The following is a 27,636-nucleotide window of genomic DNA, read 5'->3' on the forward strand; positions in this document are numbered from 1 at the left end:
CTTAATATGTTAAGGACCATTATAAAGAGGATGGTGATCAATTGTCCACTCCATGTCTATATCTCCATGTCCACTGAAGGTAGGACAAGAAGCAGTGGGAGATTTAGGTTAAATATCAGGAAAAACGTTCTAACTATAAGGGTAGTTAAGATCTGGAATTAAGAAAGTTGTGGAAACCTCATCATTGGAGGTTTTTAAGAAGAGGTTTAGAATGGTCTAGGTCTAGCTGGTCTTGTCTCAGGGCAGGGAGCTGGACATGATGACCTCTTAAGGTCCCTTCCAGCCTGCATTTCTATGAGTCTGTAATTAACTACATCAACAGAAAAACCTCTTCCGTTGATGTAGGAAGCATATACACTATGGTGCTTCAGCAACATTGCTGCAGTACTGTAGCTATGCTGCTGCCATGGTTGTAGTGTAGACATACCCTGAGTTACATGTAAGAAATTGTAATCCAATTCTATTTACAGTATTTACGCTACAGTTAAACCACATTTTCTTTCAATAGACCACTTTATGAGCACCAGCCCCAGCTACTTACAAATATATACTGAATGGCATTAAGCATTTGGCTTATGGATAGTTGACAGTAATCACAGCCTGAACTGGCCTTTCTGTTTCCCCCCAAATCTATGGCTGTGGGCCGCCTCTTATTTTGATGACCGATAAAAGTAAAGAAGAATCATGGCTTAATTTTTTTTATTAGTTGATAGTTTTTCCTTGCTAAGGCAACCTTGAAAATATAAATGATTCACCAGTGTTAAAAACTCATAACTTTTCTCTAAAGCAGGGTATTCACGAACCCATCATAGCCAGCAAAGGCCTCTGGCCTTTGTGTTTCAGGCATGTGTGGGAAGCCAAGGGGCCTTTTTAATTTTTTGGAAGACATCAGATCAGTTCACAGCTGAAGGAAGCAGTGCTGCCCAGGCCCTGTCTATGTTAGAGAAATTGTATTTAAGGAAAAAAAAACCCACAGTTGCTATTACCAGCTCTACTCTACTGATTGTTGTAACATTGAGAGGCCTAGTGTAGATGGGGGTACCAGATACAATGGCTGTTTTAACCACTTTCATCTCAGCCTGATCAGAGCAGGTGTAATCAGCACTGGGCTTACAGTGGTGGTGGCCCCCAGTGATCTGTCAATGCTAACTCTCCCCTTGCTACCTTTTTGGTCCACCAGGCCTACAGTATCCTGCAATAATCTAGTCCTCTTCTTTGGTGCAAGAGAGGTGAGTAAAAGCCTGGATGCCAGTCCCCATCTGGATTGGTAGCTACCTGATGATGGTGGCGTAGCTAAGTGCCTGTAGGTTCACCATTCAGATTCCCAGAGTATCAAACTCTATATGGATCTGTGTAGTGTAGCCCTGGCTTGAGTGAGGAGCGCACTGGGAGATTTTAAGGAGGGCAGTGTGGTAATGTCATTTTATGATAGACCTGGGGGTGGCCCCTGAGATGTATATGTGCTCACTCAGCCTGCTGAGTATTTCACCAACTCAGTCAGTTGATGGTTCCTTCAGCTTAAAACACTGTTTCTGTAAAACTGAAGCTACAGGCCCCGAAAACAAGGATATCCCTTATTTTATGCAACATATGGTTACTGTATTTATTAATAAAACTGAGCTCACTCACACTAATGTTGCATGGACTGTGTGCATGATGGACAAGAATGAATTGAAAGTATTTTTGTTTATTTTTGGTGTGTGAGTGAGAAGAGGCAGGGAAGGTTGGTGGCAAAATGTTTCACACACCTGGCAATAAGTGTTAAGGCTAGGCCTGTTTACTGTGTCTGAATAAAGGAGGTGGTAAATGGCTTCTGTGATCAGAACAAATCAGAGGCCAGAAGTGCCGTGCAATCAGTACATTTGTGGGAGTTGTTTACTCTGTGATAATATTTACTTACACTCTATTGCACACTCTACTTTTGCACAACAAAGGAGCTCCTGCTGAGATGACTCTGAAGGTTCTCTATTTTGTAAAGGTAAATATTTTGTTAAGGCTGAAAAAAATGGATTAGTGTCTTAGAGACAAATATGAGCAACAACATGACACAAAATGTTGATTGGCTGTGAGAATGGCAATTTCCAACAGAACATGTTATTCCTTTTTTGTTTTTTTGTTTTAAATCACTTAAGGCAGGTAATAATATATCAGCATGATTGATGATGATACCAATGTGACTGTACAGAGGTCCAGTGGATAATTAATGGAGTGAATTCAAGGATCACTTCTTCCGCAGTTGTGTTATGTAAATATGTGGGTCTACAAAGCTGAAGGAAAATTACCTTGTAATTTTAGACTTTTGGTGGCAATAAATTGCTCAGATCTTTAACTCTGTCTATTAAATTTAAAATGCACTACAAAAAGATAAGAGATCAGATCTTCATAAAATACAATATCAACATTTTAGTTCTAGCTAAAAAAACCCAGAAAAATGTATACTTGAAATTAAGGTTGCAGGATCATCTCAGTGGCTAGGGAAGAATCATAGAATCATAGAAGATTAGGGTTGGAAGAAACTTCAGGAGATTGTCTAGTCCAACCCCCTGCTCAAAGCAGGACCAACCCCAACTGAATCATTCCAGCCAATGTTTTGTCAAGCTGGGCCTTAAAAACCTCTAAGGATGGAGATTCCATCACCTCCCTAGGTAACCCATTCCAGTGCTTCACTACCCTCCTAGTGAAATATTTTTTTCTAATATCCAACCTAGACCTCCCTGACTGCAACTTGAGACCATTGCTCCTTGTTCTGTCATCTGCCACCACTGAGAAAGCTAGGTTTTGTTTTATTTTTTTAATTTAAATTAGAAATTCAGTGATAAGAAACTCAAATCTTATATAGTAGGGAAATTCACACGTATCTTAACTCTGGCCTCTGAGACATCAGTTTCCATTCTTCCCACCTTTGGAGAGAGAATATAAAAAAGGTGCACCATAGAACACTGGTTTTATCTTAACATGGGAATATGTGGTTTGTATATGTGGATTCAAAAGCTATCTTGACACATTAATAATCGGTTGCTATGTAGAACTATAGTCACTGATTCTGTAAGATGCTGAATGATTCTCAGAACTTCGTAGGACCATGTCCTTAATGAAGAGAGGGGAGTTGACCGCCTCCACCAATCTGTTAGTTTCACTGGGAACTTGAAACACTTTTATGTATGCTATATATAACGATGAAGTGGGTATAACACTTTGTATCTAAACATAAAGAAATGTGGCGGGCAGTAGGCTTAGGGGAGTGGGAAAAAACCTCTTACTTTTTACTACTCCTTTGCCCCCGTGAAGGGAGTAATGAGGAGTGAAGAATCCCTTTCCTGTTGCCCTGTGTTGATGTTCCTGGGAAACGAAGAACTCCCTTGCCACTTGTCGGACACGTCAGCATCCTACCTCACCCTCAGTGAGTTTTATGATCAGACTATCAAGCACCTTTAACTTTTTTACTTCATCTAAGACTTAAATATACTGACCATCAATCAGCAGCATATGAGGGAGTAAACTTATACTCAAACATTTGATGAAGGAACACAAAAATTTCTTTAAAAAGATCTCTTCCTTTCCTTCGGGTAATCCAGAATTCACAAGTTCTTGATGTGAGAGATGTTTTCTAAAACTCTGTGCTTCTAGACAAATGTATATTCTTGAATAACTGAACTCGAATATCCTTGAGTCTGTTCTTCAGACTTTTGCACAAAGACTTCAACAACTTACTGGCACTAAGAATCCAATGCTGCTCACTGTATTAGCATGAGGATGTCAATACTAGCATGTACTGAAATCAAGACAAGGATTCCAGTCTCCTTGCCCAGCCAATCCCAGTGTTCTCTGCCCCAACTTGCAGTCTTAGCTTTCTACTGCACCTCCTGCCAGCTTCCAGCCCTTGTCCCCCTCTCCAGTCTCCTTGTTCGAATTCACCCCCTGTACCACCCCACTTGTAGGTTTTGGCTGTTGTCCCCACTGCATTTAAGTAAGGCATCTTCCTCCTCCACACAGCCTGGGGCTTTCAGGAGGATCATTGAGAGCACAAGAGAGACAGGTTCACTGTTTTCAATTCCAAGTTCCTGGACCTGGCATGTCCTGCAGCAGCCAAAAACATCAATTGCAGGGGAAGCCCTGCTCAGCTCCAGACTGGGGCATGCCCAGAGTTGAAGTCTCTCAAGATTCCGTCGGCCATGCAGATCTAGCAAGCCTCTACCGTCCATATGCAAACTGTGACTTTTTTCCACAGTAGCCAAATTTGAGCAAATTTTCACGAAGATGGCAAAAGGCACATCCCTGACACACAGGCCACCGCCTGCCAAATTTAAGTTCCTGCTCAAAGGTATGGTAGTGATAGAGCATCTCAAATAAAAGGTTGTTTGGATTTTTTAAGATTGAGGGTGGGAGAAACAATGGATTATTTTTCCCTAGAAAAATTGAAATGTCTGAAACCTTTACAAATAATTCAGTCTGAAAAAGACACCTTCCATGGAAAATTTCAGCCTGAACAATTAAAGTTTGGCAAATTTATAAGCAACTGAAAAGAGGGTCTTATAATGGGAATTATCAGGCAACCTTAATCATAGGAGGTGCTACCAACACTGCCTGTAATAACATCCTTGGGATTTTGTTTTGTTGTTGTCATCTGCATTTTTTTACTTCATCGCAGAAATCTTTGCTTTGTCTGAGCGTTCAGCATGCTGCAGACAGCATGGGTTCAGTCAAGTATTTGACTTGAACTAAAACAGAAACTGGGTTGAGTTGACCTAGAATATGCACATTCCTGAGTGGAGGAATGCTGGTAGCACACACATGGCCAAAAGAACTGTATTTTAATAAGATATGGCATGTACTGTATTAAAGATCCAAGAATTTCTAAACATGATAGTACCTGCAATAGATAGGATGGGTGCCTGCCTGTGTTCAGAGATGAAGGCATATCTCAAACTCTGCTGAATGTTATTCTTTGCAGGTAGCTTTTCTCCAAATGATTTTACAGTATTAGAAATGGTGTTTTGTGAAAATGTTTCAGTTTTGTAAGTCAGGGTAGAAATAGGGTGGAAGGAAAACACAGGTAAAGAACTGTGATACAGCTTTAATATTGACCACAAAATGGCAGGCAACAAATAACTCCATGCTATTCTGCCTGGAATATTTACATTGAGTATAATGAGTTAAGATGTTGGTTAATCTTTCACAAATCTTGTCAATGTTTACATTGCCATATTACAAGAAATAGTGTCTTCCTGGTTGTCTGTGAAAAAGCAGAGCACATGATCACTTTTAAAGGAACTATAACCTAAGAGTTTCCTATTTGTAGACATTCAAATCACAATTGATTTCCAATGTCTGTGCTTAGTACAGTAATTAGCTAGATACTCTTATGCACTAAATATAACTAACATTTATGCTCTTGCAGCATAATAATGACCTTGGCTTATACGATAGCACCTTCTCTTTGGAAGAGTACCAAAGTGCTTTACCACAAGATCTACCACTAAATAGGGAGTCTTACCTTACAGCCATTACACATGCAACTCCTAGCAACCTCAGTGGGAGTCCTGTGTATGCAAGAATGCAGGAACAAGCTGAAAAAATTATTGCTATATACAATTATTTATCAGACACTGAAATGCAGCTGCGGTTTAATATTGCCAAGTAATACTACATAGCAGTTTATTTAGGATGGAGAAGAATGGCTGACTGAACTTCAGGGGGAACGTTAGGCAAATTGTAATTATTTAAACTGGAATTTAGCCACAATGCCATCATCTACACTCTTCCAAAAAGGTTCATATAATAAGAATATAAGAACATAATTTTTAATAGCCATGAACTGTCAGGACAGCAGTCTCATATCTCTTTCATCACAATGACCCCTAACGCTATGCTGGGGCATTAATTCAGATTGAATGCAATTTACTGAAATGCTAGTATCACACCTGGACTTTCCCTGGAGGTCTGCCATCCAATTACTGACAGTCCAACACTGCCTAGCTTGTGTGATCGCTGTAGATCCTAGCCTTATAAGTTACATTTTTATACAATATAATTGCAATTTAATTTGGTTCTAGAAATAGAAAACATGATGTTGGGATTTCTTCCTTGTCAATCTGCTCCTTTATTCATGCTATTAATCATTAAACCCTTCTGTGTAGTCCCTCTTCTCACCCAACACTCTTTCCTGTATTTACCGGAAGGGCATGTTAGCTTTCCGAGTCATTCTTGAAAGGTAGCCCAGCTGGTTGGGAATCTTTCAACTAAACTTTTTTTTATTGGAAAATGGCAATTTGTCAAAACACAAACTTTTAGAAGGTGAGGGTTGGTGTCGAATTTAGGAAAAAAAAGTTTCAAAACTATCAAAATGTTTCATTTCAACATTTTTTAAATAAATTCTGGCTTTCCAGTTTGAAACAACTTTTTTTTTTGAAACTTAAGCTAATTATAGCAAAAAACATATTAAATGGTCAATCAAAATGATAACTTTCCAAATTTTTGAAACAAAATCTTTTCACTTAACTGAAATTATTTTTTGGAGTTTTTGGTTGCAATTAATTTTTCTAGATTGACTTTTTGTCCTGATTTGAGATGGGAAAACCTTTTTCTTTTTAACCTCAAATTTTAATGAGACAAGAAAACTGTTTCCTGTTCTGTTCTAGTCATAACCTCTCCAACAGTGTAAAAACATTCCCCATGTAGGTGATGTAAAAAACAAACAAACCTCTCCAATGCTTCTGAGCTCTAAAGTGCTGCTCCATGAAGGACAATAAAGTCATATCTTAGGCTCCAGTCAAACATGGAACAAAGAGTCTATCTCTGACTTGTTACACATCAGAAGTGGCCAAGGGTGAAAGTAGAAATAGGGACTTACTGGTACAGGGCTGGGTTGGAGCCAGCTCTGGCCTCTGAAAGGGGCGGGGCCTCGGGCGGAAGGGGCAGAGATGGGGGGGTCAGAGCAAGCCCCGGACTGCCCTGTACTGATAAGTGCCCTCCCCCTCCCCCACCGGGGTAGCAGCGGCAGCCGGGGGCTCCGGCAGCAGTTTAAAGGGCTCAAGCTTGGCCGCCGCTACTGCCCTGGGCCCTTTAAGCAGTTGCCGGAGCCCCCGGCTGCTGCTGCTACCCCAGGGCTCCAGCTGTGGGGGTCTGGTGGCCATTTAAAGGGCCGGGACAGTAGAGGCAGCAGGAGCCCCGTCGCTACTCCCCTGCTTCTACCGCCCCACACCCTTTAAATAGCCCCCAGAGCCCTGGAGTAGCGGCAGGGCTCAGAGGGTTATTTAAAGGGCCCAGGGCAGTAAGGGCAGCGGGAGCCCCAGCTGTTTAAATAGCCCCTGGGGCCCCGCTGCCACTACCCCAGGGCTCCAGCAGCAATTGCTGCCTGGGGAAGCTGGACCACCCTGGTAAGGTGCACCAGCTCTTGCCAGTATGCCCTACGGGCTTACTTTCATCTCTGGAAGTGGCTGTTCTGATCATATGTCTCATCTCTTTTACAAAGACCCTGATATTTTTTTTCATGTTTCTCCGCTTCTTCATCAGATCAATTACTTATCAATCTCTCCCTTTCTTGTTTTGCTTCCCATGATGTTGTGCCTTCCTTATCTCTTCTTGTTAAGCAGCTTATAAATTCCCTTTCTGTTCCCAACCAGTTTCCTAATGCTGTCTCATTTGTCCTGTTCTGCTTCTGCTCCTGCTTTATTGCCCCTCCAGTGGAATAAGCTCCCTCTTTCAATAACCACCATCATCATATTTAATTACAAATTCTCCTGGTATCGTCTTCCTTCTCCCCCTCACCTCCCCAATCAGACCCATGCTGGTCAGACCTAATTAGTCTCTTATTTTTGACAATACTCCAGTTAAACATTTTTTGCCTTCCCTTATTTCTTCAGTGGGTTGGCTTTTTTTTTTTAAGTGCATTTGCCTTCGGTAATGAGATCCTGTTACTTCTGTATTCTCCTGGTACTAGGAATAATGCAAATACTGAGTTAATGTCATTTAGTCACCTAGGCCACCACAGAAAAGCTTTTAAGGGTGACCGCTGCACTTGCATTTCATGTCCTGTCTCAATGTTTATTGCCTATTTTTTCTCCAATTTTATATTAATTTCAAAAGTTTATTATAAAGTTTATTTTAATAATGCTAATGCAGCAGGGTCAAAAGCAGTCGATAAGAGAAGAAATGCTAGGTTATTTATTTTTAAGTGTTGTGTGTCTACATTTGTTGGCCAATAATTCAGCCTCTGGCATCTATTATTCAAGGGCAGTATGTATTTAGTTGGGGAACATCCAAGGCATGCATTGCTCATGTCCAAGCCATTTTATTTAGAAAGTAGTGGTTCACATTTGGTTTTTAGTTCTTCAGGGGGAATTTTGCCCTTTAAATATGTCTAGATCTCTGGTAATTTGTAACCGCTCATGACAGCCATTATTTTATCCTTCTTGGTCATTACTCACCAAAGCCCCCAATCAGATGTGTTAGAAACACTATGTAATGTGTACAGCACATTCTTTAGGAGCATATAAAAACGGAAAAGAGAATGATAGTCATTGAGGTAAGTGTCTTGACCTCCCCCCGCCCCCGACTCTCGAAAGAAGCTGTGCTGTTATATTATCCTCCCTCATTTGAAGCATTTCTCTTTCATTTAAATGTAGATGTAGTATGGGAAAGAGGCAGGGGCGAGAGGGCAGACTGCACGGAGAGAAATGAAATGCTTGCTGACATGTTGATACTGGAACGCTCTGTAGCTGAAGGTTGGAATTCAGACCCCACTGAACAGCTTGGACTTTCTCACCACACAAGGAATGAGTCTTTTCACGTCAGTTAGCCTTTCGCTTTCTGAAGCTGGCGTGTTCCTAATGAGGGAAAACAACCCAGGAAAGAGAGTAGTTTCTCAGCAACCCGTAACTGACTCATGCTGCTGGCATCGTAACTAGGAGTGAGAGAGCACTGCAGGATCTGTAATGAAGATGTTTCTTTGGTAATCGTGACCAGCCCTAAAGAAATGGGGGAAGGATTGAAAAGTAAATAAGAGACAGATATTAAATCAACAAAAAAAGAGAAACTATAACTTCATTCCCAGTACAGCAGGCTGCTTATGGAAAAGAAAAACAACTTCCCCTCCGGCTTCCCTAAAAATACAAGGCTTGCAACAGTTCATGATAATGATTCCGAAAAGGGAACCAGTATTGCATGGTCATGATACACACAATGGGGAATATAGATGTGGTTATCTAAGTGTATGGGGTTGGACAAGACACATGATCATAAAACAAATGCAAAACCTACAAGTATGAAAGCTGTCCAGTTAAAATCAGAAACCATCAGGAAGAACAAATGTTAAGGTACCTATAGCAACATTAACTCAGACACATTGCATATGGATACTATTCCTATTTTCATCTGGTTCAGTGTATAGCTTAATTATATTGTTTGTTAAAAATTTCTCTCAGAAGATATATAAGAATGTGCAGCATGGCCAAATTGATGTTGCTGCACTTCCAGATAGAAAATAAAAATGAGCAATTTTAGGTTCTGATTCTGGCACTTAAATATATTCTTACGTCCACATTAAATTGTAAATTGGATTGAAGCACATGCTTAAGTACCCTTCCTGAATCGGGCCCTTAATTTTGTATTCACTTAGGATTTTTAGCATTTAATTTCCTTTCTTTTTAAAAATAGGGAGAAAATATGTTACATGTGCTCATAGTTAATATTAACATTTAAAAATAGTCCCAGTTAGGGCTTGAAGGTGGTATGTCAGCTTTTAACCTTTATTTCTGCTGTTTTGCTTGGAAACAGTTTTTTGCCATGCTGGGTTAGAGGTGGTGTGCAGATGCTCTGCTTACATTATGATGACTGCATTTTGATAATGGAAGGGTAAAAACAGGATGTTAACATTTGCAGAATACTGCAGAAAACATTAGCCATTAACACAATAGAATCTACAAGTTGTTCATGCCCATGATTTTATCCTTTTCCTGATAAGGCAGAGTGGGACCTCTGCAGCATTTTGCTGAGTAAATATCCTGTTGAATCAATCACCTGCATACATATTATTGCAGCAGCATCCTAAGAGCAGCAGAACCTGCCCCTGTCTACCCCAAGCCTCTGGGGCAGGCTAGGCAGAGGGAAAGGCCATTGTGAATGTGACACGAAGGGTGGGACTTCACTGTAGTGCTAAAATATTAGCTGGTGCCTATATGATTTTTATTTTAATAGCTTATAATTAGCTAAAAAATATTTTTTTTTTAAAAAAACTTGGCCCTGGACATGTCTCAGCATGGTCTAGTTACATAACCAGGACTCAGTTCTGCCATTTGATAAATAGGCACTGGATGGAGTAGTGGGGGCAAAAGACATAATCTGGCTTTAAGATTAAGCTTGATAAATTTATGGAAGGGATGGTATGATGAGATAGCCTAATTTTGGCAATTGATCTTTGATTATCAGCAGATAAGTATGCCCAGTGGTTGGTGAGGGGATGTTGGATGGGATGGGATCTGAGTTACTGCAGAGAATTCTTTTCTGAGTGCTGGCTGGTGAGTCTTGCCCACATGCTCAGGGTTTAGCTGATCGCCATATTTGGGGTCGGGAAGGAATTTTCCTCCGGGGCAGATTGGCAGAGGCCCTGGAGGTTTTTCACTTTCCTCTGCAGCGTGGGGCATGGGTCACTTGCTGGTGGATTCTCTGCAGCTTGAGGTCTTCAAACCACAATTTGAAGACCTCAATAACTCGGACATAGGTTAGAGGTTTGTTATAGAAGTGGATGGGTAGGGTTCTGTGGCCTGCTTTGTGCAGGGGGTCGGACTAGATGATCACATTGGTCCCTTCTGACCCTAGAATCTATGAGTCTATGAGTCTATGGTACTACATTATAATAATTATATGAAATTAAATATTTTTACATTAGCTTCTAAAGGCTGCAATCTGGATTGGGAACTTTGTGTTAGGCACTCTACAAATGCACACGAATATGTGAGATGAGCCGAAACATCTGAGTGCCATTAGAATGGAACAATGAGAGGAAAGGAGGAGAAACAAGGGTGAGAGTAAAATGGCATTGTGGTTATATAGGTTAAAATGTGCACAAGTCACCTTAGATATTTCTCTGACTCCACAGGCACACTGTTCAACTTTGCTCTTTTCTATATTTTGACTTTTCAGTTCCTCTCTTTGACTTCTGAATGATCCCATAAGTCCCTGGTCTTTGCTTTCCCTGTTGCTGTTCTCACTCTGAGAACCTCTAGAGGAAATCCTGTGAGCTACACTGACTTCCTCCATGGAATTTGTCTTGGTGTTTGCAGCTTAGGTTTAGTCTTTCTAAATCAATATCTTCACAGATCAATTTCTACACTTTAAACCCCCAGCAACTCTTCCCATTTCACTTCAGCCTTACTCTCTTGTCTTATACCTAAGAACCCGATCATGCAAATTAATTTAAAGACACAGGGATTTACATTCCTTTTCTTTTCAATCATTTACTTTAACTTTCCTTTAAAAAAAAAAGAAAAAGCCTAGTCTCCAATTTGGTTTTATTCCCTCAGTCTGACTTGCGGAACTTTCCTCTACTGCTCTCCATTATTCATTCTCTTCTGGTTCTTCTTTCAGAAGTCCAACACGCTCTTGTTTCTCTACCTTTAAACTCTCTCCTCAGTCCAGCCCTGCATCTAGTTTTCTTTCCAACATACCATCTTAATCATCTCACCAATTTCTCACAGTAAACCTTTCAAATTCTTCATCTTCCAAAATCCTGCCATTATCTTCTGTGACACTCAAGTTCAAAACCTCATTTTGCTTTCCTCTGTCTTCAACTATATGCACACTCTTACCAAATCATTGTGCTTTCTCTATAACATACCTAATGCTCTCACATGCACAGACCCCACTACTAAAACTCTGGTCATTCTTTAGAGATCTCTTGCCTTGATATTCCACTAACCTGGAGGTAAACTGCACAACAGAAAAAGACTTAAAACTTGTCTTGAATCTCAAAGCCTTCAGTGCCCTACTTTGAGGATCTAGATTTGTTTTTGTTTTGTTTTAACATTCCCTCCCCCAGCCTTTTTTCTTATAATTTCATGACAATTACTGCCAAGATACTATTTCATAAATTCCTCATTTATTTTGCCAGCCAGTTAATCTGAGCTATAGCGTAGTTTCAGAATCTAACTGGTGCATTGTTTCAGGCTCCTCACAGCGAGAGTGCCTGGGTGTGATTAAGCACACTTTCCACTTCTCAAGTGCCTCCTCTAGACATCCCCTTCCTCTTCTGATGACTTAGCCCTCCAGTCAGGTCACCTACCATTGCTCCCACTTTCTGGGTATCAAAGTCCCATGTTCAAAATAGTGCTGGTTGCTGATTTGTCTGTCTTCAGGCCCTTCTTTCTGGGCCCAAGGGCCCTCAGGTTTCCCCCTTGGGTCCCTGCACACCAGGACCAGCTCTAGGCACTAGCAAAGGAAGCACATGCTTGGGGTGGCACAATTCCAGGGGTGGCATTCTGGGCTGTTGTGCTCCCAAAGTTTTTTTTTGGCTTGCATAGTTGTGCTCTCAGAGCTTGGGGTGGCAAAAAACCTAGAGCCAGCCCTGCTGCACACTAACCCCTCAATCAATACTAACTCAAATATTTCCCACTCCAGCTAACCGCCAACTTAAATCCTCTTCCAACCCAAACTTCTATAGGAAAAATACGGCAGTATCTAAAACTACCAAGCAGAGATTTCTCCTTGTGTTAGAATGAGTTTACCTATTATATATTCTAATGGAAATAATCAAAACCGTGCTTAGTTCACCTAGTAACATAGAAGTAGCCCAGTCCATTATCAGTTTGTAGCAGGGCAGTAACCCTGCTCCTGTGAAAGGGTTAAAAGACAGTCCTTGGAGAGGGCTGGAGCTGAGAGCCAAAAAGGCTAAGCTGATTGGGGAAGCAGCCACAGCTGCTGTGAAGCAGGGGCAAAGTCAGTCTCTTGCTAACTCTTGAGAGAGAAGGACCTGGCTGTCTGGGAGAGAAGGGTACTTGGGACAGAGTAGTGCTGGGGAGCTCCAGCCTGGCAACTCCCCATGCTGCAGGCTTAAAGCAGGTACTAGGGTTGCAAAGGTGCAGCCTGGGGTTAGGAGAGGCAGCAGGTCCAACCCCCCTTGCTGTTGAGGTAAGGTGGGAATACTGGGTTGGGGTTCCCCTGGGAGGGCAGATCCAGAGCGTGGGGACTGCCAGGGGGCAGAACCCCAAGATAAGGGGCACTGGGGTCTGGGAAGGACATGGGGGGCCAGCATCAGGCAAGACACCAGCTAGTAGGGGTGCTCTGAAGCTGGTGAAGAGCTAATTCCCAGGACGACCAGTAGGAGGTGCGGCACCGCTGAGTTGGCACATCACTACACAGTTCCATCACAGTAAAGTGGTCTTGTTCTTAGGGTATGTGCAATGTACCTCAGGTGACCAGGATTCGTCACCAAATTTGGTCCGTTGGTTGGATCATTAGGTTCCCCAGCCCGGGCTGGGTACTGATGGAGAGTGTGATGTGAACACTGGTCTATGCCCCATGACATTTCTTTACTGTACTCTTTCCTGTTCAGTCCTTGCAGAGGTGGGAACTACTTCATTGTAATTTTGGAAAAAGTAAGCAAGAAGGGTAAGAAATGAAGAAAATGAGTCTGAAACAAAGCTTTAAATGCCAGATCTACCTCTGAGGGCTTCTTATCATTTGTGGTCTGGTCCTGTAGTTCTTACACATGCAAAGCTCCCAGAAGAGGAATGCAAAATTTTAAGATGGAAGAAAAATTCCACTTTAAAAGAAAATGCAATATACACTCCTCACTGAACTAATGTAACGTGGCTTATCCCTTGCTTGACTTGTGAGTCAAAACAATATAAAATAAAGCAAAAACAATGTTTTAGGAGCTGTGGGGATAAAATCACATATTGCAATTGGGAAGGCTTCACCTTCAGTCTTGCTTGCTACTATGATGTGGCTGTCAGAACAATGGAAAATTTGGATGGGTTGTACAATAAATTAGTCCTCTCCTTAGCAGAGTATTCCACTATTCCAAAGAAATATAACTCTCCCAGAATTTGAAATTGGAATAGTTAATAGGAAATTGATCTATCAGACACATCTTAAAAGGTAGATAAGCTTGGAATGATTAGATCTTTATCAGTAAATGTTGGTAAACCTTGATTTCACTGTACACACACAAATTGAAGAAAAAAGAATTCCATTAATGATGATACCTGATATTTACAGATAGGCAAAGTAAGAAAAATGCTGCTTGAGAGCTTCTTAGTTTGATGTATTGATATTTACTTTGTATATTTTGATATGTCAGGTAGACAATTTGTGTTTTAATGGTCATAAAGCTTTCAACTTTTTGAATCTCAATATCTACTATCATCAAATTATTGCATGACACCCACCCCCACTCATCTGATTCCCTCATAATTTCCTGCAATTGTGAAATTTAAATTGATAAAATAGAGAAATGTTTAAAAATAAACATTAATATCTATCAATTAAAAAAATCAAAATTTGCCAGGCCTAAATATAAACTATTTCATCCATACTGTAAGGATTCCAGAACAAATTGGCTTCCTTCTTGTTGGTTCCTTCACTTAGATCAATAAGATGACATTACTATAAGAAAGTAATATAATATAATGATATTGGAAACCCACTGATATTTCTCTTCCATGCAATTCTAATTCATACTATTAGTAAAATGCATTCTCTGTTAGTTATCTAAGTAATTGGAAGGAAGGAATATATGTGAATCTTTAATATTTTCCTGTGAGGTTTTACAAAAGATAAAACTGCATTTAAAAAGGTATTTTGTGCCATTGCCATTTATAGCCCCCTCAAAAAAGCTGTTAAAATGTAATCTGATACAATAAGTGTTTGAGTTTGTGCTGTTTTTGATGCTCCCCAGGAACTTATGTGATTTGTGTTCTTAATACACCTTAAGAACTATGTTCTTCCATGGTATCTGTCTGGTGCACTATAAAACCCTATCACTGAGCTATCTGAGCTCTTTAGTTCTGTCCACTCAAGAGGTGGGGCTCAATTTGGAACCCTAGATGCATACTTTAGGATATGTGGTTCACGATCTTTATTTCTCTCTCTAATAACTGGACTGGATTACTGAGTCTGAACAAACCTGAACTTTTATATGGTCAGATCTGGATCCAAATTTCATGGCTTGAGGCTCATATCTAGTGCACTCCATTTGAGTTCTTAGCAGGAGGCAAGAATTTCTTCAGCCCCTTTGCCCACTCTTCAGTTTCACATCTTTCACACCCAGTATTTTCATTCTTTTTTCCCCCTCCTCTTTTCTCCTTTCCTTCCCTTTCAAACATTCACAAAAATCTTATTCTTGCTCTTCTTCTTTGCTTTTCTTGTGCTTCTCTCTCCCATCTCCAAGCACCAAACTCTTCCCACATTCAAATCCTGCTGTCTTATGCCTCTTTTCTCTCTCCTTCTGCCCCATCATGTTGTTCTCCCTCTCTTTCTGCTCCTCACCGTAAGAATTTCATTTTCTGTTGCTGCGTCTTATCCCCACCATGAAACACGATCTTGCTGACATTAACCTCCCCCCTCTATCCCTCAACATCCACCCCTTTCAATTCTGTCTCTGTTGACCTTCATCTTCACTTTGGTCACCTCAACTTCCCCTTTCACTTCTGCTTTCCCTCCAGAACATTCCCACTTATCTATCAGATCTCCGTGCTCTCCCCCAGTCTCCAGAGACCCTACTCTAACTTGCACATTTCCCTTTCTACTTGCCTCTGTTCCCAGAGAAACTCCAACTTGACTCTGTCCTGCTAAAAGACTCTCCTAGATGCCTCCCCCCTCCCCGCAAAAATTGCAAGAAGCTACTATTTTCCAAGGAGATGACAATCAAGTCATCTCTGCCAACCCCCGAGGACTTTAATGGTTCTCACTCTCCACGTGCCTCTGAATCTGCAGACTTGCCTTTGTCCTGTTTAAACCACCCTCGACTTTCCTAAAGAGCCCTTCAGCTGCCACTGTCACCCAACATCTTCATTTGGCTCTTTTTCCTCCTCTAACTTAACTCTGTCCTCTCAGAAACACCCAATTCAGCTCTTCCTTCCAAAACTAGTTCTATCCCTTTAGAAGTTCTTAATGTGGTGCTCTCTCCTCTAATGCACTACGCTGACTCCACCCCTTGGCTCCATCTTAGTTCTGTGTACCCAGAACCTCTCAATTTGATCTCCATCCCCCATAATACAGCTCATACCACCAGACTTCCACTTGCTTATACCTTCCTCTACTCATAGAAATCATAGAAATGTATGACTGGAAGGGCCCTCGATAGGTCATCTATTCCAGTCCCCTGCACTAAGGAAGAACTAAGTTTTATCTAGACCTTCCTTGACAGGTGTTTGTTTAACCTGTTCTTATAAACCTCCAAAGTCAGGAATTCCACAGGTGCTTAGCTACCCTTACAGTTAGGAAATTATTCCTAATGGTCAAAATAAATCTCCATTGCTGCAGTTTAAGCCCATCACTTCTTGTCCTGTCTTTGGGAGCTAAGGAGAACAATGTATCACCTTCCTCTTTTAACCCTTTATATGCTTGAAGACTATTATAATATTCCCGCTCAGTCTTCTTTTCTCCAGCCTAAACAAACCCATTTTTTTTCAATCTTTCCTTGTAGATCATGTCTTCTAGTCTTTTTAATCATTTTTGTTGCTCTCCTCTGGGGACTTTCTCCAATTTGTCCACATCTTTCCTGAAGTGTGGTGCCCAGAACTGGACACAATACTCCAGTTGAGGCCTTAACAGTGCTGAATAGAGAGAGAATTACTTCTCATATCTTGCTTATAATGCTCCAGCTAATATCTCCCACAACAATGTATTTTTTATGCAATACTATTAAATTATGAACTCCTATTTAGTTTGTGATCCACTATAACCCCCAGATCCTTTTCTGCAGGACTGCTTCCTAGGCTGTCATTTCCCATTTTGTATTTGTGCAATTGATTATTTCTTCCTAAGTATAGTACTTTCCATTTGTCCTTATTGAATTGCAGATCACTTCTTCACTTTGTTAAGATCATTTTGAATTCTAATCCTATTCAGCCAAGCACTTGCAAACCCTCCCAGCTTGGTATCATCAGACTTTATAAGTTTACTGTATGCCATTATCAAAATCATGTATGAAGATGTTGAATAGAACTGGACTCCACTTGATATGCCCTTCCAGCTTGATTACAAAACCATATTCCATTGTTATCAATGATTCACAATCAGTTGTATACACACTTTATAGAAGGTTTGTCTAGGCTATATTTCTCTAGTTTGTTTATGAGAAGCTCCCCTATCCACAAAGGTTGTTACCCTATCATAGGTTGGTTTGACATGCTTTTTTTCTTGACAAATCCATGTTGACTGTTACTTATCACCTTATTTTCATCTAGGTGCTTACACATTATTTTATTTGCTCCAATACCCTTCAGTGTACCGAAGCTGAGCTAACTGATCTATTATTCCCTGGGTTGTGCTTATTCCCTTTTTATAATTGGGTCCTATATTTGCCCCTTTCCAGTCCTCTGGAATCTCTCCTGTCTTCCACAAGTTCTCAAAGATAATCGCTAATGAGACTGAGATCTCTTCAGCCTTAAGTTTCTAGGATGTATTTCATCAGGGCCTGCTGACTTGAAGACATCTAACTTGTCAAAGTGATTTGTTAACTTGTTCTTTTCCCATTCATGATCTGTTATGGGAGGGTGCTGGTATATGTGGTGGACAATAGGCCTGGCAGCTGGTCTCCTGCTTCACAAGCTGGACTCCTTCTTTGAGACATCTCTGCCCTTCTTCCACAGCAGCAGAGAGCAGACCTCCTCTATCACTTCACTTGTAAGCACTTGAGGCAGGGACTGTCTTATTTTGTGTTTTGCACAGCAAGTGACACCACTATTGTAAGCATTTAACAAAAAACAACTTTATTTCCTGGTCAGCTGCTCATTGGCTGCTTGCTGGGCAGGGGAGAACATCTCAGTCAGGACCTATCTAGAAGGACAAAGTCATTATCATCACCTTCCCACTGCTGAGAGAGAGTGTCTGTAATTACATACAGGGGTCTCTTCCAGCTCCAATTGCTCTCATTGTCCCAAAGCACATGCCACAAGGGGCAACATGTCACAGGAAAATCTCTTCACCCTAAAGATGGCTTACTTCTGCTGCTATTACCAATATTTTTTGTTTGAAAATTTTAGCTTAGCAAATTGGGATGCCTACCATCCAGCTCCCTAAATGAGGGGTGTGGTTCCCTTCCAGAGGTGCTGATCATTCCTAGTTTCCAGGGGAGTCAATGAGAACTGTAGCAGCTCCACCATTTTTTAAAAGTAGGCCCTTTCCCCATGAAAGTGCCCCTCTGTGACCTAAATTTTAAAACGCTGGCCTCACTCCTTAAAAACAGGTACAAGGCTGGGCGTAGTAGATGATCAGCCAGGGCTGTATGCTGGAGGAAGAGAGAGGATGTGACACACTTTCCCCCCACTGCTGCCCCCCCCATCATCCATCCTATTAGCCCATATTCTATTCTTGGCCAGCCCTCCCGCGTTGCCTAATCTCGTTGACAACTTGCTGCCAAACCTGCAGGCAGCTGCAGCTCCTTGGCTGCTTCCCGTGGGGGCAGAGAGAGCTGAGAGCAGCAGCCAGAGAGCAGGCGGGTTTGTGAGCCGCCTGGCGCTGCAGCAGCAGCACCTTTGACGTTCCATTTCCTCACGTGACGAGGCAGCTCCGTTCCAGGGAGGGGAGCCGCGGCCGCTTGTGCAAGGCTTAGGGAGAGTCGCAGCCTCCGCGGCGGCGGCAGCAGCAGCAGGCGGCAGCAGCCCGGGTGCACATTGTTTGTGTGATGACCGATCCTCGCGTCCCTCCCTCCGCTGCCGGCTGACACCGACCGCGAGGCGCGCGCCCGGAGGAGAGGAGCCGCTGCCGCCGTGCAGCCAGTGACCTTGGCCCGGGGAGGTAAATAGGCAGGGCGGGGAGCGGGGGGAGTTCACCCTCCCCCGGAGCGGCGCGGGTGGGGTGCCGCCGGCGAGCAGGGGGCTGAGGGCTTCCGGGGTTGCTGTCCGCGGTGCTGAAAGCCCAGGCGCGGGCTTCCAAAGCAGGGCAGAGCCGCCGGCAGCGCCAGCCCAAACGTGCCGCGGGGCTGGAGCTGCCGGGCCGGGGGAGAGCGGGGCTGGCTGGGGATCGGAGTGAACCCAGCCCCCGCCCTCCCGCAGCGGGTTGTCAGGCGGGCTGCTCGGAGCCTGGCTGAGGCTCTGCAGCCGCCGGCGCGCTCTGCCCGTGGAGTGGGGGAGGAGGGGATGGAGCCGGCACCGTGTGGTGCCGGGGGGCTTCCCCCCCTCCCCCGAAAAGCTGGCGCGGCTCTTTGTGCAGGTGGGTGAGCGCACACGGGCCGGGGAAGTGCTGTAGCGGGAGATGCCTCCGGGCGGCTGCTGGGGTGCGGGGTGCAGGATGAACCGTGAGCTGAACAGCTGGGAAGGCAGCCGGCTAATTGGCAGTTCCTGACACGCGGTCACAGCCCTTTAAAGGACGGTCAGAAAGATGTGGTGTCCAGTATTCAGTGGGGGCGCGTGTGTGGGGGGAGCATTTTGTAGGGAGATGCCTCTACCTTAGTGTGCTCAGCGGCGTGAAGTGGCAATTCATTAAAGTCGAAACTAGGTTAGTACGTTACACTCATTCATTATTTACTGGCGCTAGGGGGTAATGGCAGTAAACGGGGAATTAGCTGCTTTGCCCCAGTGTAGATGTCGGGCGGAGAAACTGATGATGGTAAACTGTTGGGAGAAAGTCCGCTCTGTTAATCACCGTCAGTAGGGGGAAGGAGATCTGCTGCAGCTGTATCTCACTGATCACTCTTACCTTTCACAGTGGCAAATTGCTCAGCGCAACGTTTGTCAGCGGATCGTAGCATTGGGACATGGCGCAAGGAAATAATTATGGGCAAAGCAGCAACGGGGTGGCTGATGAATCCCCAAACATGCTGGTATACAGAAAGGTAGGAGGCTTTTTAATTTCTCCGAAACAGTTGAGCAAATGGCATTAGGAAACTTTCTTTCCTGGTTTCTCCTCCCCCCCCCCCCGGAAAATGTAACTATTTTAACATTTTGCCTCCACTTGTCTTAATACAAGCTGCTGCTCTGATGTTCCATTCGTAGGAGTGCAACAACATGATTTCAGAGCATCAGAGAGATCCGTGCTTTACTGTTGGAATATTTAGTACATGATGTATACTTTACACTACTTAAATAGCAACAGTATGAGCGTGTGAAATATTAGCTCAATATCCCAATCCGTTTATCTGTTGTCTTTTATTTTAAGAAATTACCTAATCTCTTTCTTTCTGTTTTAAAACACATATACATATGCACAGATAACTTTGCAAAGTGTTCAAGAACGTTTATTCTATAATGTATACTTTAAACATTCATTCATGTTCGGTTCATTTTATGTGTCAGATGGCAGTGCTGCAATATTAATTTATTTCACTTGCTCTTTCCACGTGCTGGGTACAGCTATGTGATGATAAAACATTTTACGATTGAGTTAGACTATTCCCTTTTAAAATGATTTGATTGTAAAATGAGTAAAAATATTACATACTTCGTATGTTAGTTTTCAGATAACAAATGTTTGATGGTTAAGTAGTCAATTATTTACAATGCAATTAAAGTGTTAATTGCACATGTGGTATGAGGAAAATAATTGTGTAGATTTTTTTTGTTTTACAATCAATAGCATTTTTAAATGTGTATTCCAAGGATTCTCTCTGCAAATAGATTTCCCAACATGATAAATGTTTTAACACAACATCAGTAAACAAACTCCCAGACATTGACCTAAATAATGGGATTTATTTGGCTACTGAACTTCAGTTAGAATGGTTGCTTTGGGAAATTTGAGATAACTTTATCTCCTTAGTTTAAACATAATCTGTCTTTACCTTTGAATTTGGCTTCTTTAAATAAATACAACTAAATTATAATTAAATGAGAAAATTCTTAAATTGTGGTAGTGGTGAAAGAGAATCTTTCACACAACCTTGGATGTAGAATGTTTTAACTACCTGTTTACTCCCAGAATTTAGGGAGTTGTAATTAGTTTGTGGATTTTTAAAATAGAAAAATCAACTCTTATTTTTGTCTTTTAGGAGTTGACTCTCTCTCTCTTCCCCCTCCACATTGACTGAAATTAAAAACATTCTCAGATTAATTGTCAGTGCTTCTTCAATAGTGAGAGTAATTGATGTCATCAGATATTGTGGTAATAGACTGTTCTTTCCAGAGATTATAAATATTTTGTTAGTCACAAATTGATGTATAGTTCATGCCTTCTCATTTTGAAAGATACTGCTGACTTCAGTGGGATTTGGTAATGCCAGCACCTCTGAAAATCAGGCTACTTTTGTTTATGTGACTAAATATAATTTTAGGAATTTGATGCACAAAAGTTTGGAAAACTTTGCACGTGCATAATGTCATTGGACCACCTGTCCATTAACATTACAATTGTGTACAAAAATTGTCTATGTGCTTATGTATATTTATATAGTAAACAAACATGGGCAGAATGATTATCATCATATTATATTTCCTAAAAAATTATTGCACCTACTTGATTTGATTCAGTTCCCTCAAAAACATAGTATTTCATTATATCTATCTATCTATCTATCTATCTATCTATCTATCTATCTATCTATCTATAATATGAATAAGTTTCATTGTAATATTTCAGCTGTATAATGGATGGTAGAACTATTGCATAGGAGATATTAAAAGGACTTCTTGAGTGTCACAGTTGTTCTAAAGGAGCTGTACTCAGATACATCTTTTTTTTTAACCCACTAAACTGATTCTTTTCTTTTCTTTTTTAAAAATGTCTATCTCTTGCTGAAGTGTAACTTCCAGACATATGTAACATGTATAGGAAAATACAAATACTGTGTTTATTTACCTAGTTTTTCTATGGCATTTTTTACAACAGAGTTGTATAGTAGGCACTTTTCACATATCTTAATCTTATGCAATATAATCTGTCATGTTATTTTTGTGGTTAGGAGAGAATTTTCCCCTGGGTCAGATTGGCAGAGACCCTGTGGGGTTTTCATCTTCCTCTGTAGTGTGGGGTACAGGTCACTTGAAGGTTTATGCTACTATAAATGGTGAATTCTCTGTAACTTTAAGTCTTTAAATCATGATTTGAGGACTTCAGTAACTCAGCCAAAGGTTATGGATCTATTACAGGAATGGGTGGGTGAGGTTCTGTGGCCTGCAATGTGGAGGATGTCAGACTGGATGATCATTATGGTCCCTTCTGGCTTTACAGTCTATGGGTCTATGCCTGCTTTCTTTGATTCCTTTAGCTATTCCTCTTGACCTATCATACTATAGATTGTATTGATAGGTGGCACAGTCTTGGGTGAAAACTTCCAAGCAATGTTCTAGGAAACAGGAAACAAAGTAAGATCTGGTGACATATGTATTTTAGAAGTACATAGGTGTTTATGACAGGATGCAAATGCGATACTACCATCAACAAATGTAGAAGACTTCTGGGTTTAGAGTATGGTAAGAGGTTATTAAAGCATAAGACATTTGACTTCAGATATTACCAGCTGTCCTTGAAGGCTTGATGGTTTAATAATGGCTGCTACACCACAGGAATTTTGTAATCAATTTCAGAACATAATGCTCCTCCATTTTCTAAGAAAAGGCTGCAATAACTAGTAAGGTTTTTTTGTTGCATTTTGTCATTGTATTAGGGATGAATGAACTGTGCTGAGTAACTAGAGTACAGACCTGCCAAATTCATGAAGTACTTTAAAAAAAAATAATTAGAAAATGAATTAGAAGTTACTTGAAAAAGTTATGTACTTTTGGGGTGGTTGTCTCATGGATGATTGAATATTTAGAATTGAAAATCTCCTTACATTTTGAATGCCATGGCTTAAATGTGATTGGGTTTAACTGTTTGTCTCAATACGATATTTATGCAGCATGATTGTGTGGGATGGCAATCTGATATCTGTGCCCATGAGAAAAAGAGGAAACATGTAATATCTCTTGTGATAGGCAAGAGACAGGCCTTGACTGTAGTGAATACAAAGCAAATTCTTTACTGAGAATGCTGAGCACAAACATAACCTTGTAGTTCTCACTGTCTCTCTAGCTCCAGTCTTATTAAATACAGTCTGGACTGCCTAGAGTCATAACCCAGATCATGGGCGAATCCAGGTACCAGCATGCCAAGCATGTGCTTGGAGCGGCAAGCCACGGGGGGGTGCTTTGCCGGTCGCTGCGAGGGCGGCAGGCAGGTTGCCTTCAGTGACATGCCTGCAGAGGGTCTGCTGGTCCCACGGCTTCGGCGGACCTCCCGCAGGTATGCCGCCGAATCCGCGGGACCAGGAACCTCCCGCAGGCAAGCCACTGAAGACAGCCTGCCTGCTGTGCTTGGGGCGGCAAAATACCTAGAGCCGCCCCGGCCCAGGTCTCCCTAAATCCTGGCCTAATCAAGTCACGAAAAGACCAGAAAATTTGAAGAATTTGGATGATTTGAGATGGTCCGGAGTCACAATGTTTGGATCATAGATCTGATCTGAATCTGCATTTTTATGAAGTTCAGGCATATTTGGATTCATTATTGAAGTTTGGCTCATCATAGAGAGAGTCTGAATTCTGAGGTCTGGATCTGACCTTTTTCAAAGGTCAGGGGATTTATAGATCCAGTGTTAATTTTCAGAGATGCCAAGCCCAAACAGAACGACAAAGATTATAGTAAACAAGTTCATCTCTCACCTATAGTTAGTTTCCGGTTAGTTACCAAGATAAGGAAGTGGAGAAAGCTGATTGGTTTGTCCAGAAAAGGAAGATGAAGAAAACATAATAGTATAAAATGACACAATCTAGATTTCTTCCAGTGTTCCACGTTCATATACACAGAAAGTATACTGCACATTTAGGTGATTTTTTTTTTAGAAAACCAAGATCAAATATTTGAGTTAAATATTTAGTTCATAAATGACTTGTTTAAATCTGTATTGCAAAAGGCACTTGCACAGATAAATAGTTCCTTATATCAGTATCATGCCACCTCAGAAAGCTCTTGTACTTTTTTTCTTTTACTAGAATGTCACCTGCATTACTGTTCTTAGATGCCTGCCTCATTATAAAATAATGAAATATGACACATAGGTGGTGCCAACATACCTTAGGAAGAGTCCTAAAGTTTCCTGGTATTAGCTTCAGGCAAATATGAACTTATTGAAAATATTACTTTTATTTCCTTTCCTACTGAGTCTATATCCATCAGCAATTAAAAGCTGAATTAGAAGATGTAAGAACACTGGAACCATTAGTGTTTGAACATCATATAGAAATTTTTGATTTCAGCAACACTTGCAATTGTAGGTAAAAGTTGGATTGTAGAGAAAACTACTAATATTGGCTTTTCTTGTATCTTATGAGTTTAAGTTTTCAGAACTTGAGGTTGTTTTCTTTCTTCAATTTGACATGGAGAGGAGAGAATTTATTGTTGGGGAAAACTTCTAATTTTAGAACCACTACCCTATGCTGTATTTCCTTGAGTTGAAAAAAGCCATGGGATTCTAACCGATACTGTATATGCCTGTGTGGATTGTACATTGTCACTTTCAGTCTCTCTGCTCTTTCCCTTTTGAAGCATTCTAGATTAGTTTCTATGGAAACGACCATTCTATTGATAGTGACGTGTAGTATAGTCACTTTTTTATTATGATTTTAAATTTATTACATATTTTTTGAAATGCCAAGGTTCAATATATGCCATATGATATAAAAATTGAGGGATTTCAAGCAAAGCAAAAGAGGATGGCTCTAAGACTGCAAATTCAAAGTTCACAAAAAAATACACTCTCAAGTCACTTTCACAGTATTACCAACCCCAAATGTTCAAAAATCATGAATCAGGCTCTCCAACAATCATGAGTTTGGCTTTAAAATCATGAGATTAAGTAAAAATAAGAGATTCTGTGTCCTTTTTATTTGCCTTCTGCTTTTTGAGCTTTTAGAGTGCACTGGATCACATTTTGAAGCTTTCTCCATAGCCACAAGGCTAGAAACTTCATTTTTCTTTAAGAATCAAGGTTGAAATCATCACATATCCACTTCATTCCAGTAGCTGGGGCTTTAAGGAAAAAAATTATCATGAGATTCATGATAAAATCAGGAGAGTTGGCAACACTACTTTTTACTTCTATTTAAAGGCTAGTTACTTTCGAGAAAGCTCTTAAACACAACACCACAGTGATTGAGTGGCAGTTCTCACAGGAGAATGTTTAAACCCAAATACCAAGAAAATTCCATTTTAAAGTTGAGAAAAATATTGAGACTTCTGAGGTATATCAGGGCCACTGCAAGCAGGAAAGGAAAATAAACAGCCACAGGATCTCTGGGAAGCTCTTCCTCTTGGAGGGTTTAATCTTCTAGTCCTTAATCCAGTAAAACTTCTATTGCCATCAGCACCTCCATTCATAGATATTAACATCACAGTGAACATGTGATAACATGTGGTCAGTAACTATATATTTCAGACTTAAATACCTTAGCTATCTTATCGATAGTTACAAACTTTATATGCATTGGCTCGGGGACTACATATTCTGAACAGTGCTGAGCACACAGATGGTGCCCAGTGAATAATACAAAATCATGACAATAATTGTCAACTTCATGGACTCTGTGAATACAATTTCTGTTCTTTGTTCGGGAATTGGCCTTGATACAGCTGAAACCCTAAGAATTTGAGGCATAAACACATCTGATACTTGTATGACACTTTCTGATTCCTTCCTTTTCTAGAACTCAGAACAAAATATAGCAAAACAAAATGATTTTCAGTTAAAATGTAAAATTGCACAGCAGCCATTTTTCTACAGAACAGTATGGGGCAGAAGTGGGAATTAAGTAATCGCCTCTTGTTTGACTCTCATTCTCCATGCTTCCTGACTTCTGTGCTTCATTTCGTACTGTCAACCAGGACCTCCATCCCAACTTCCTGGGACTGTTTGCTGGAGCCTCAGAGCTATCTGCCTTGGTTTTGCTATCAGATCCTTTTTTCTTCCAGCATGTAGCAGAGTGATAGGCTGGCCTGCTGGATAGAGATCTAGCGCTGAATGATCTGGGGCCTGGTCCACACTACAGCGTTAAATCGATTTAAACAGCATTAAATCGATTTAACGCTGTACCTGTCCACACTACAAGGCACTTAAAATCGATTTTAAGGGGTCTTAAAATCGATTTCTGTACTCCTGCTCAACGAGAGGAGTAACCCTAAAATCGATATTACTATATCGATTTAGGGTTAGTGTGGACGGAAATCGAAGTTATTGGTCCCATTCTTTTACTGAGCTACCCAGAGTGCACCGCTCTGGAAATCGATGGTAGCCTGGGACCATGGACGCACACCACCGAAGTAATGTGCCCTAGTGTGGACGCGTAAAATCGATTTTATAAAACCTGTTTTATAAAATCGATTTTATTAATTTCGATTTTACTCTGTAGTGTGGACGTGGCCTGGGTTCTACTCCTCCCATGGACTTCCTGTATGACATCAGGCCAGTGCCTTAAGGACAGAATTTCAAAGCATTTTAGGCACCCAAAGATGCAACTAACCTTCCAGGCACTTTTGAAAATCCCACTAAGTGCCTAAATATGTTTGAAAATCTGGCCTTTAGTCTGTGTGCCCCAGTGACCTATCTGTATAATGGGGATAATAGCACTGCTTTACCTCAGAGGGGCTATGAGGAGAAATAGGTTAGACATTGTGAGGTGCTCCGATACTACAGTGATGCAGCCACATAAGTACCACAGGTAGAGTGGGAACTTCTCTATACCATTGCTATCTCTTCCCTTGGTTTTGGCCACTTCTTTTCACCTATGCCCCCAGATCTACCCCTTTTCAAAATGCCTCCCCTGTGGCAAGCTCTCCACTGGTTCTAAGGTGTATGTGTGCATGCAGGTGGGAAAGGAATGATACTACAGAGGAAGACACATAGCACAGAGAGGACACGTCCACACTCAGCTCAGAGAGGGTCCAATTTAACCCAAAGTAAATATTACCCGAGAAGGAAATGTATTCCTCTGTTCTTTTTGTTTTTTAATAACCTGCATGTTTATGCTTGCTTTCTTTTATGGCACAAGCCTGCAAAGAGTACCGCTGTGCCAGCGGAGTCCTGCAGTATATATGAAGTGTCTGCTTTCCTGTCACACTTTGCAGGATGGGGACTCTAGTTTAGTGTGTTTCACTGTGTGTTCATTTTATTAGGTTTATTTAAATCCTTATTTGATCAGATATTTAAATAAGCAATGTGACCTCAGTTAATTGAAGTGTGGATTGTATTTTTTTTTCTTTTTTTGGTACTTGGAATATTAGCTTGGCAAAACCCAGTTTTCTTGCATGCTGATTGTTAATGATGTATAATTAGCCTTAATTTAATAATCATGAAAATAAATGTTTGCTTTTTTGTGCTTTTTGTCTAAATAATAAAATCTCCATCTCAGACAATTAATATCCCTTGGAATGATGATATCGTTCAATGCTATTGCAGTTTGTCTTCCACATAGTACATCTCCTCCTGATTGTATTTTTTTTCTCCACTGTAAA

General features: G+C 41.1%; 1 protein-coding gene across 5 annotated transcripts in view; it reads left to right on the forward strand.

Moving 5' to 3' along the window:
- Positions 1 to 18,711: 18,711 nt before the first annotated feature.
- Positions 18,712 to 27,636, forward strand: part of RGS7 (regulator of G protein signaling 7) — a 444,093-nt gene continuing 435,168 nt past the window's right edge. For 2 of the 5 annotated variants that reach the window (XM_050950420.1, XM_050950421.1), the window contains exons 1-2: positions 18,712 to 18,957; positions 19,867 to 19,993. In XM_050950420.1, coding sequence (XP_050806377.1) covers positions 19,916 to 19,993 — 78 coding nt within the window. In that variant the 5' untranslated portion in view covers positions 18,712 to 18,957; positions 19,867 to 19,915. The remainder of the gene's footprint in view (positions 18,958 to 19,866; positions 19,994 to 27,636) is intronic. The other 3 variants (XM_050950423.1, XM_050950424.1, XM_050950422.1) reach the window with 2 other exon arrangements.

Source organism: Gopherus flavomarginatus, chromosome 4 (assembly GCF_025201925.1).
Source record: "Gopherus flavomarginatus isolate rGopFla2 chromosome 4, rGopFla2.mat.asm, whole genome shotgun sequence".
In the NCBI taxonomy this organism is placed as follows: Eukaryota; Metazoa; Chordata; order Testudines; family Testudinidae; genus Gopherus; species Gopherus flavomarginatus.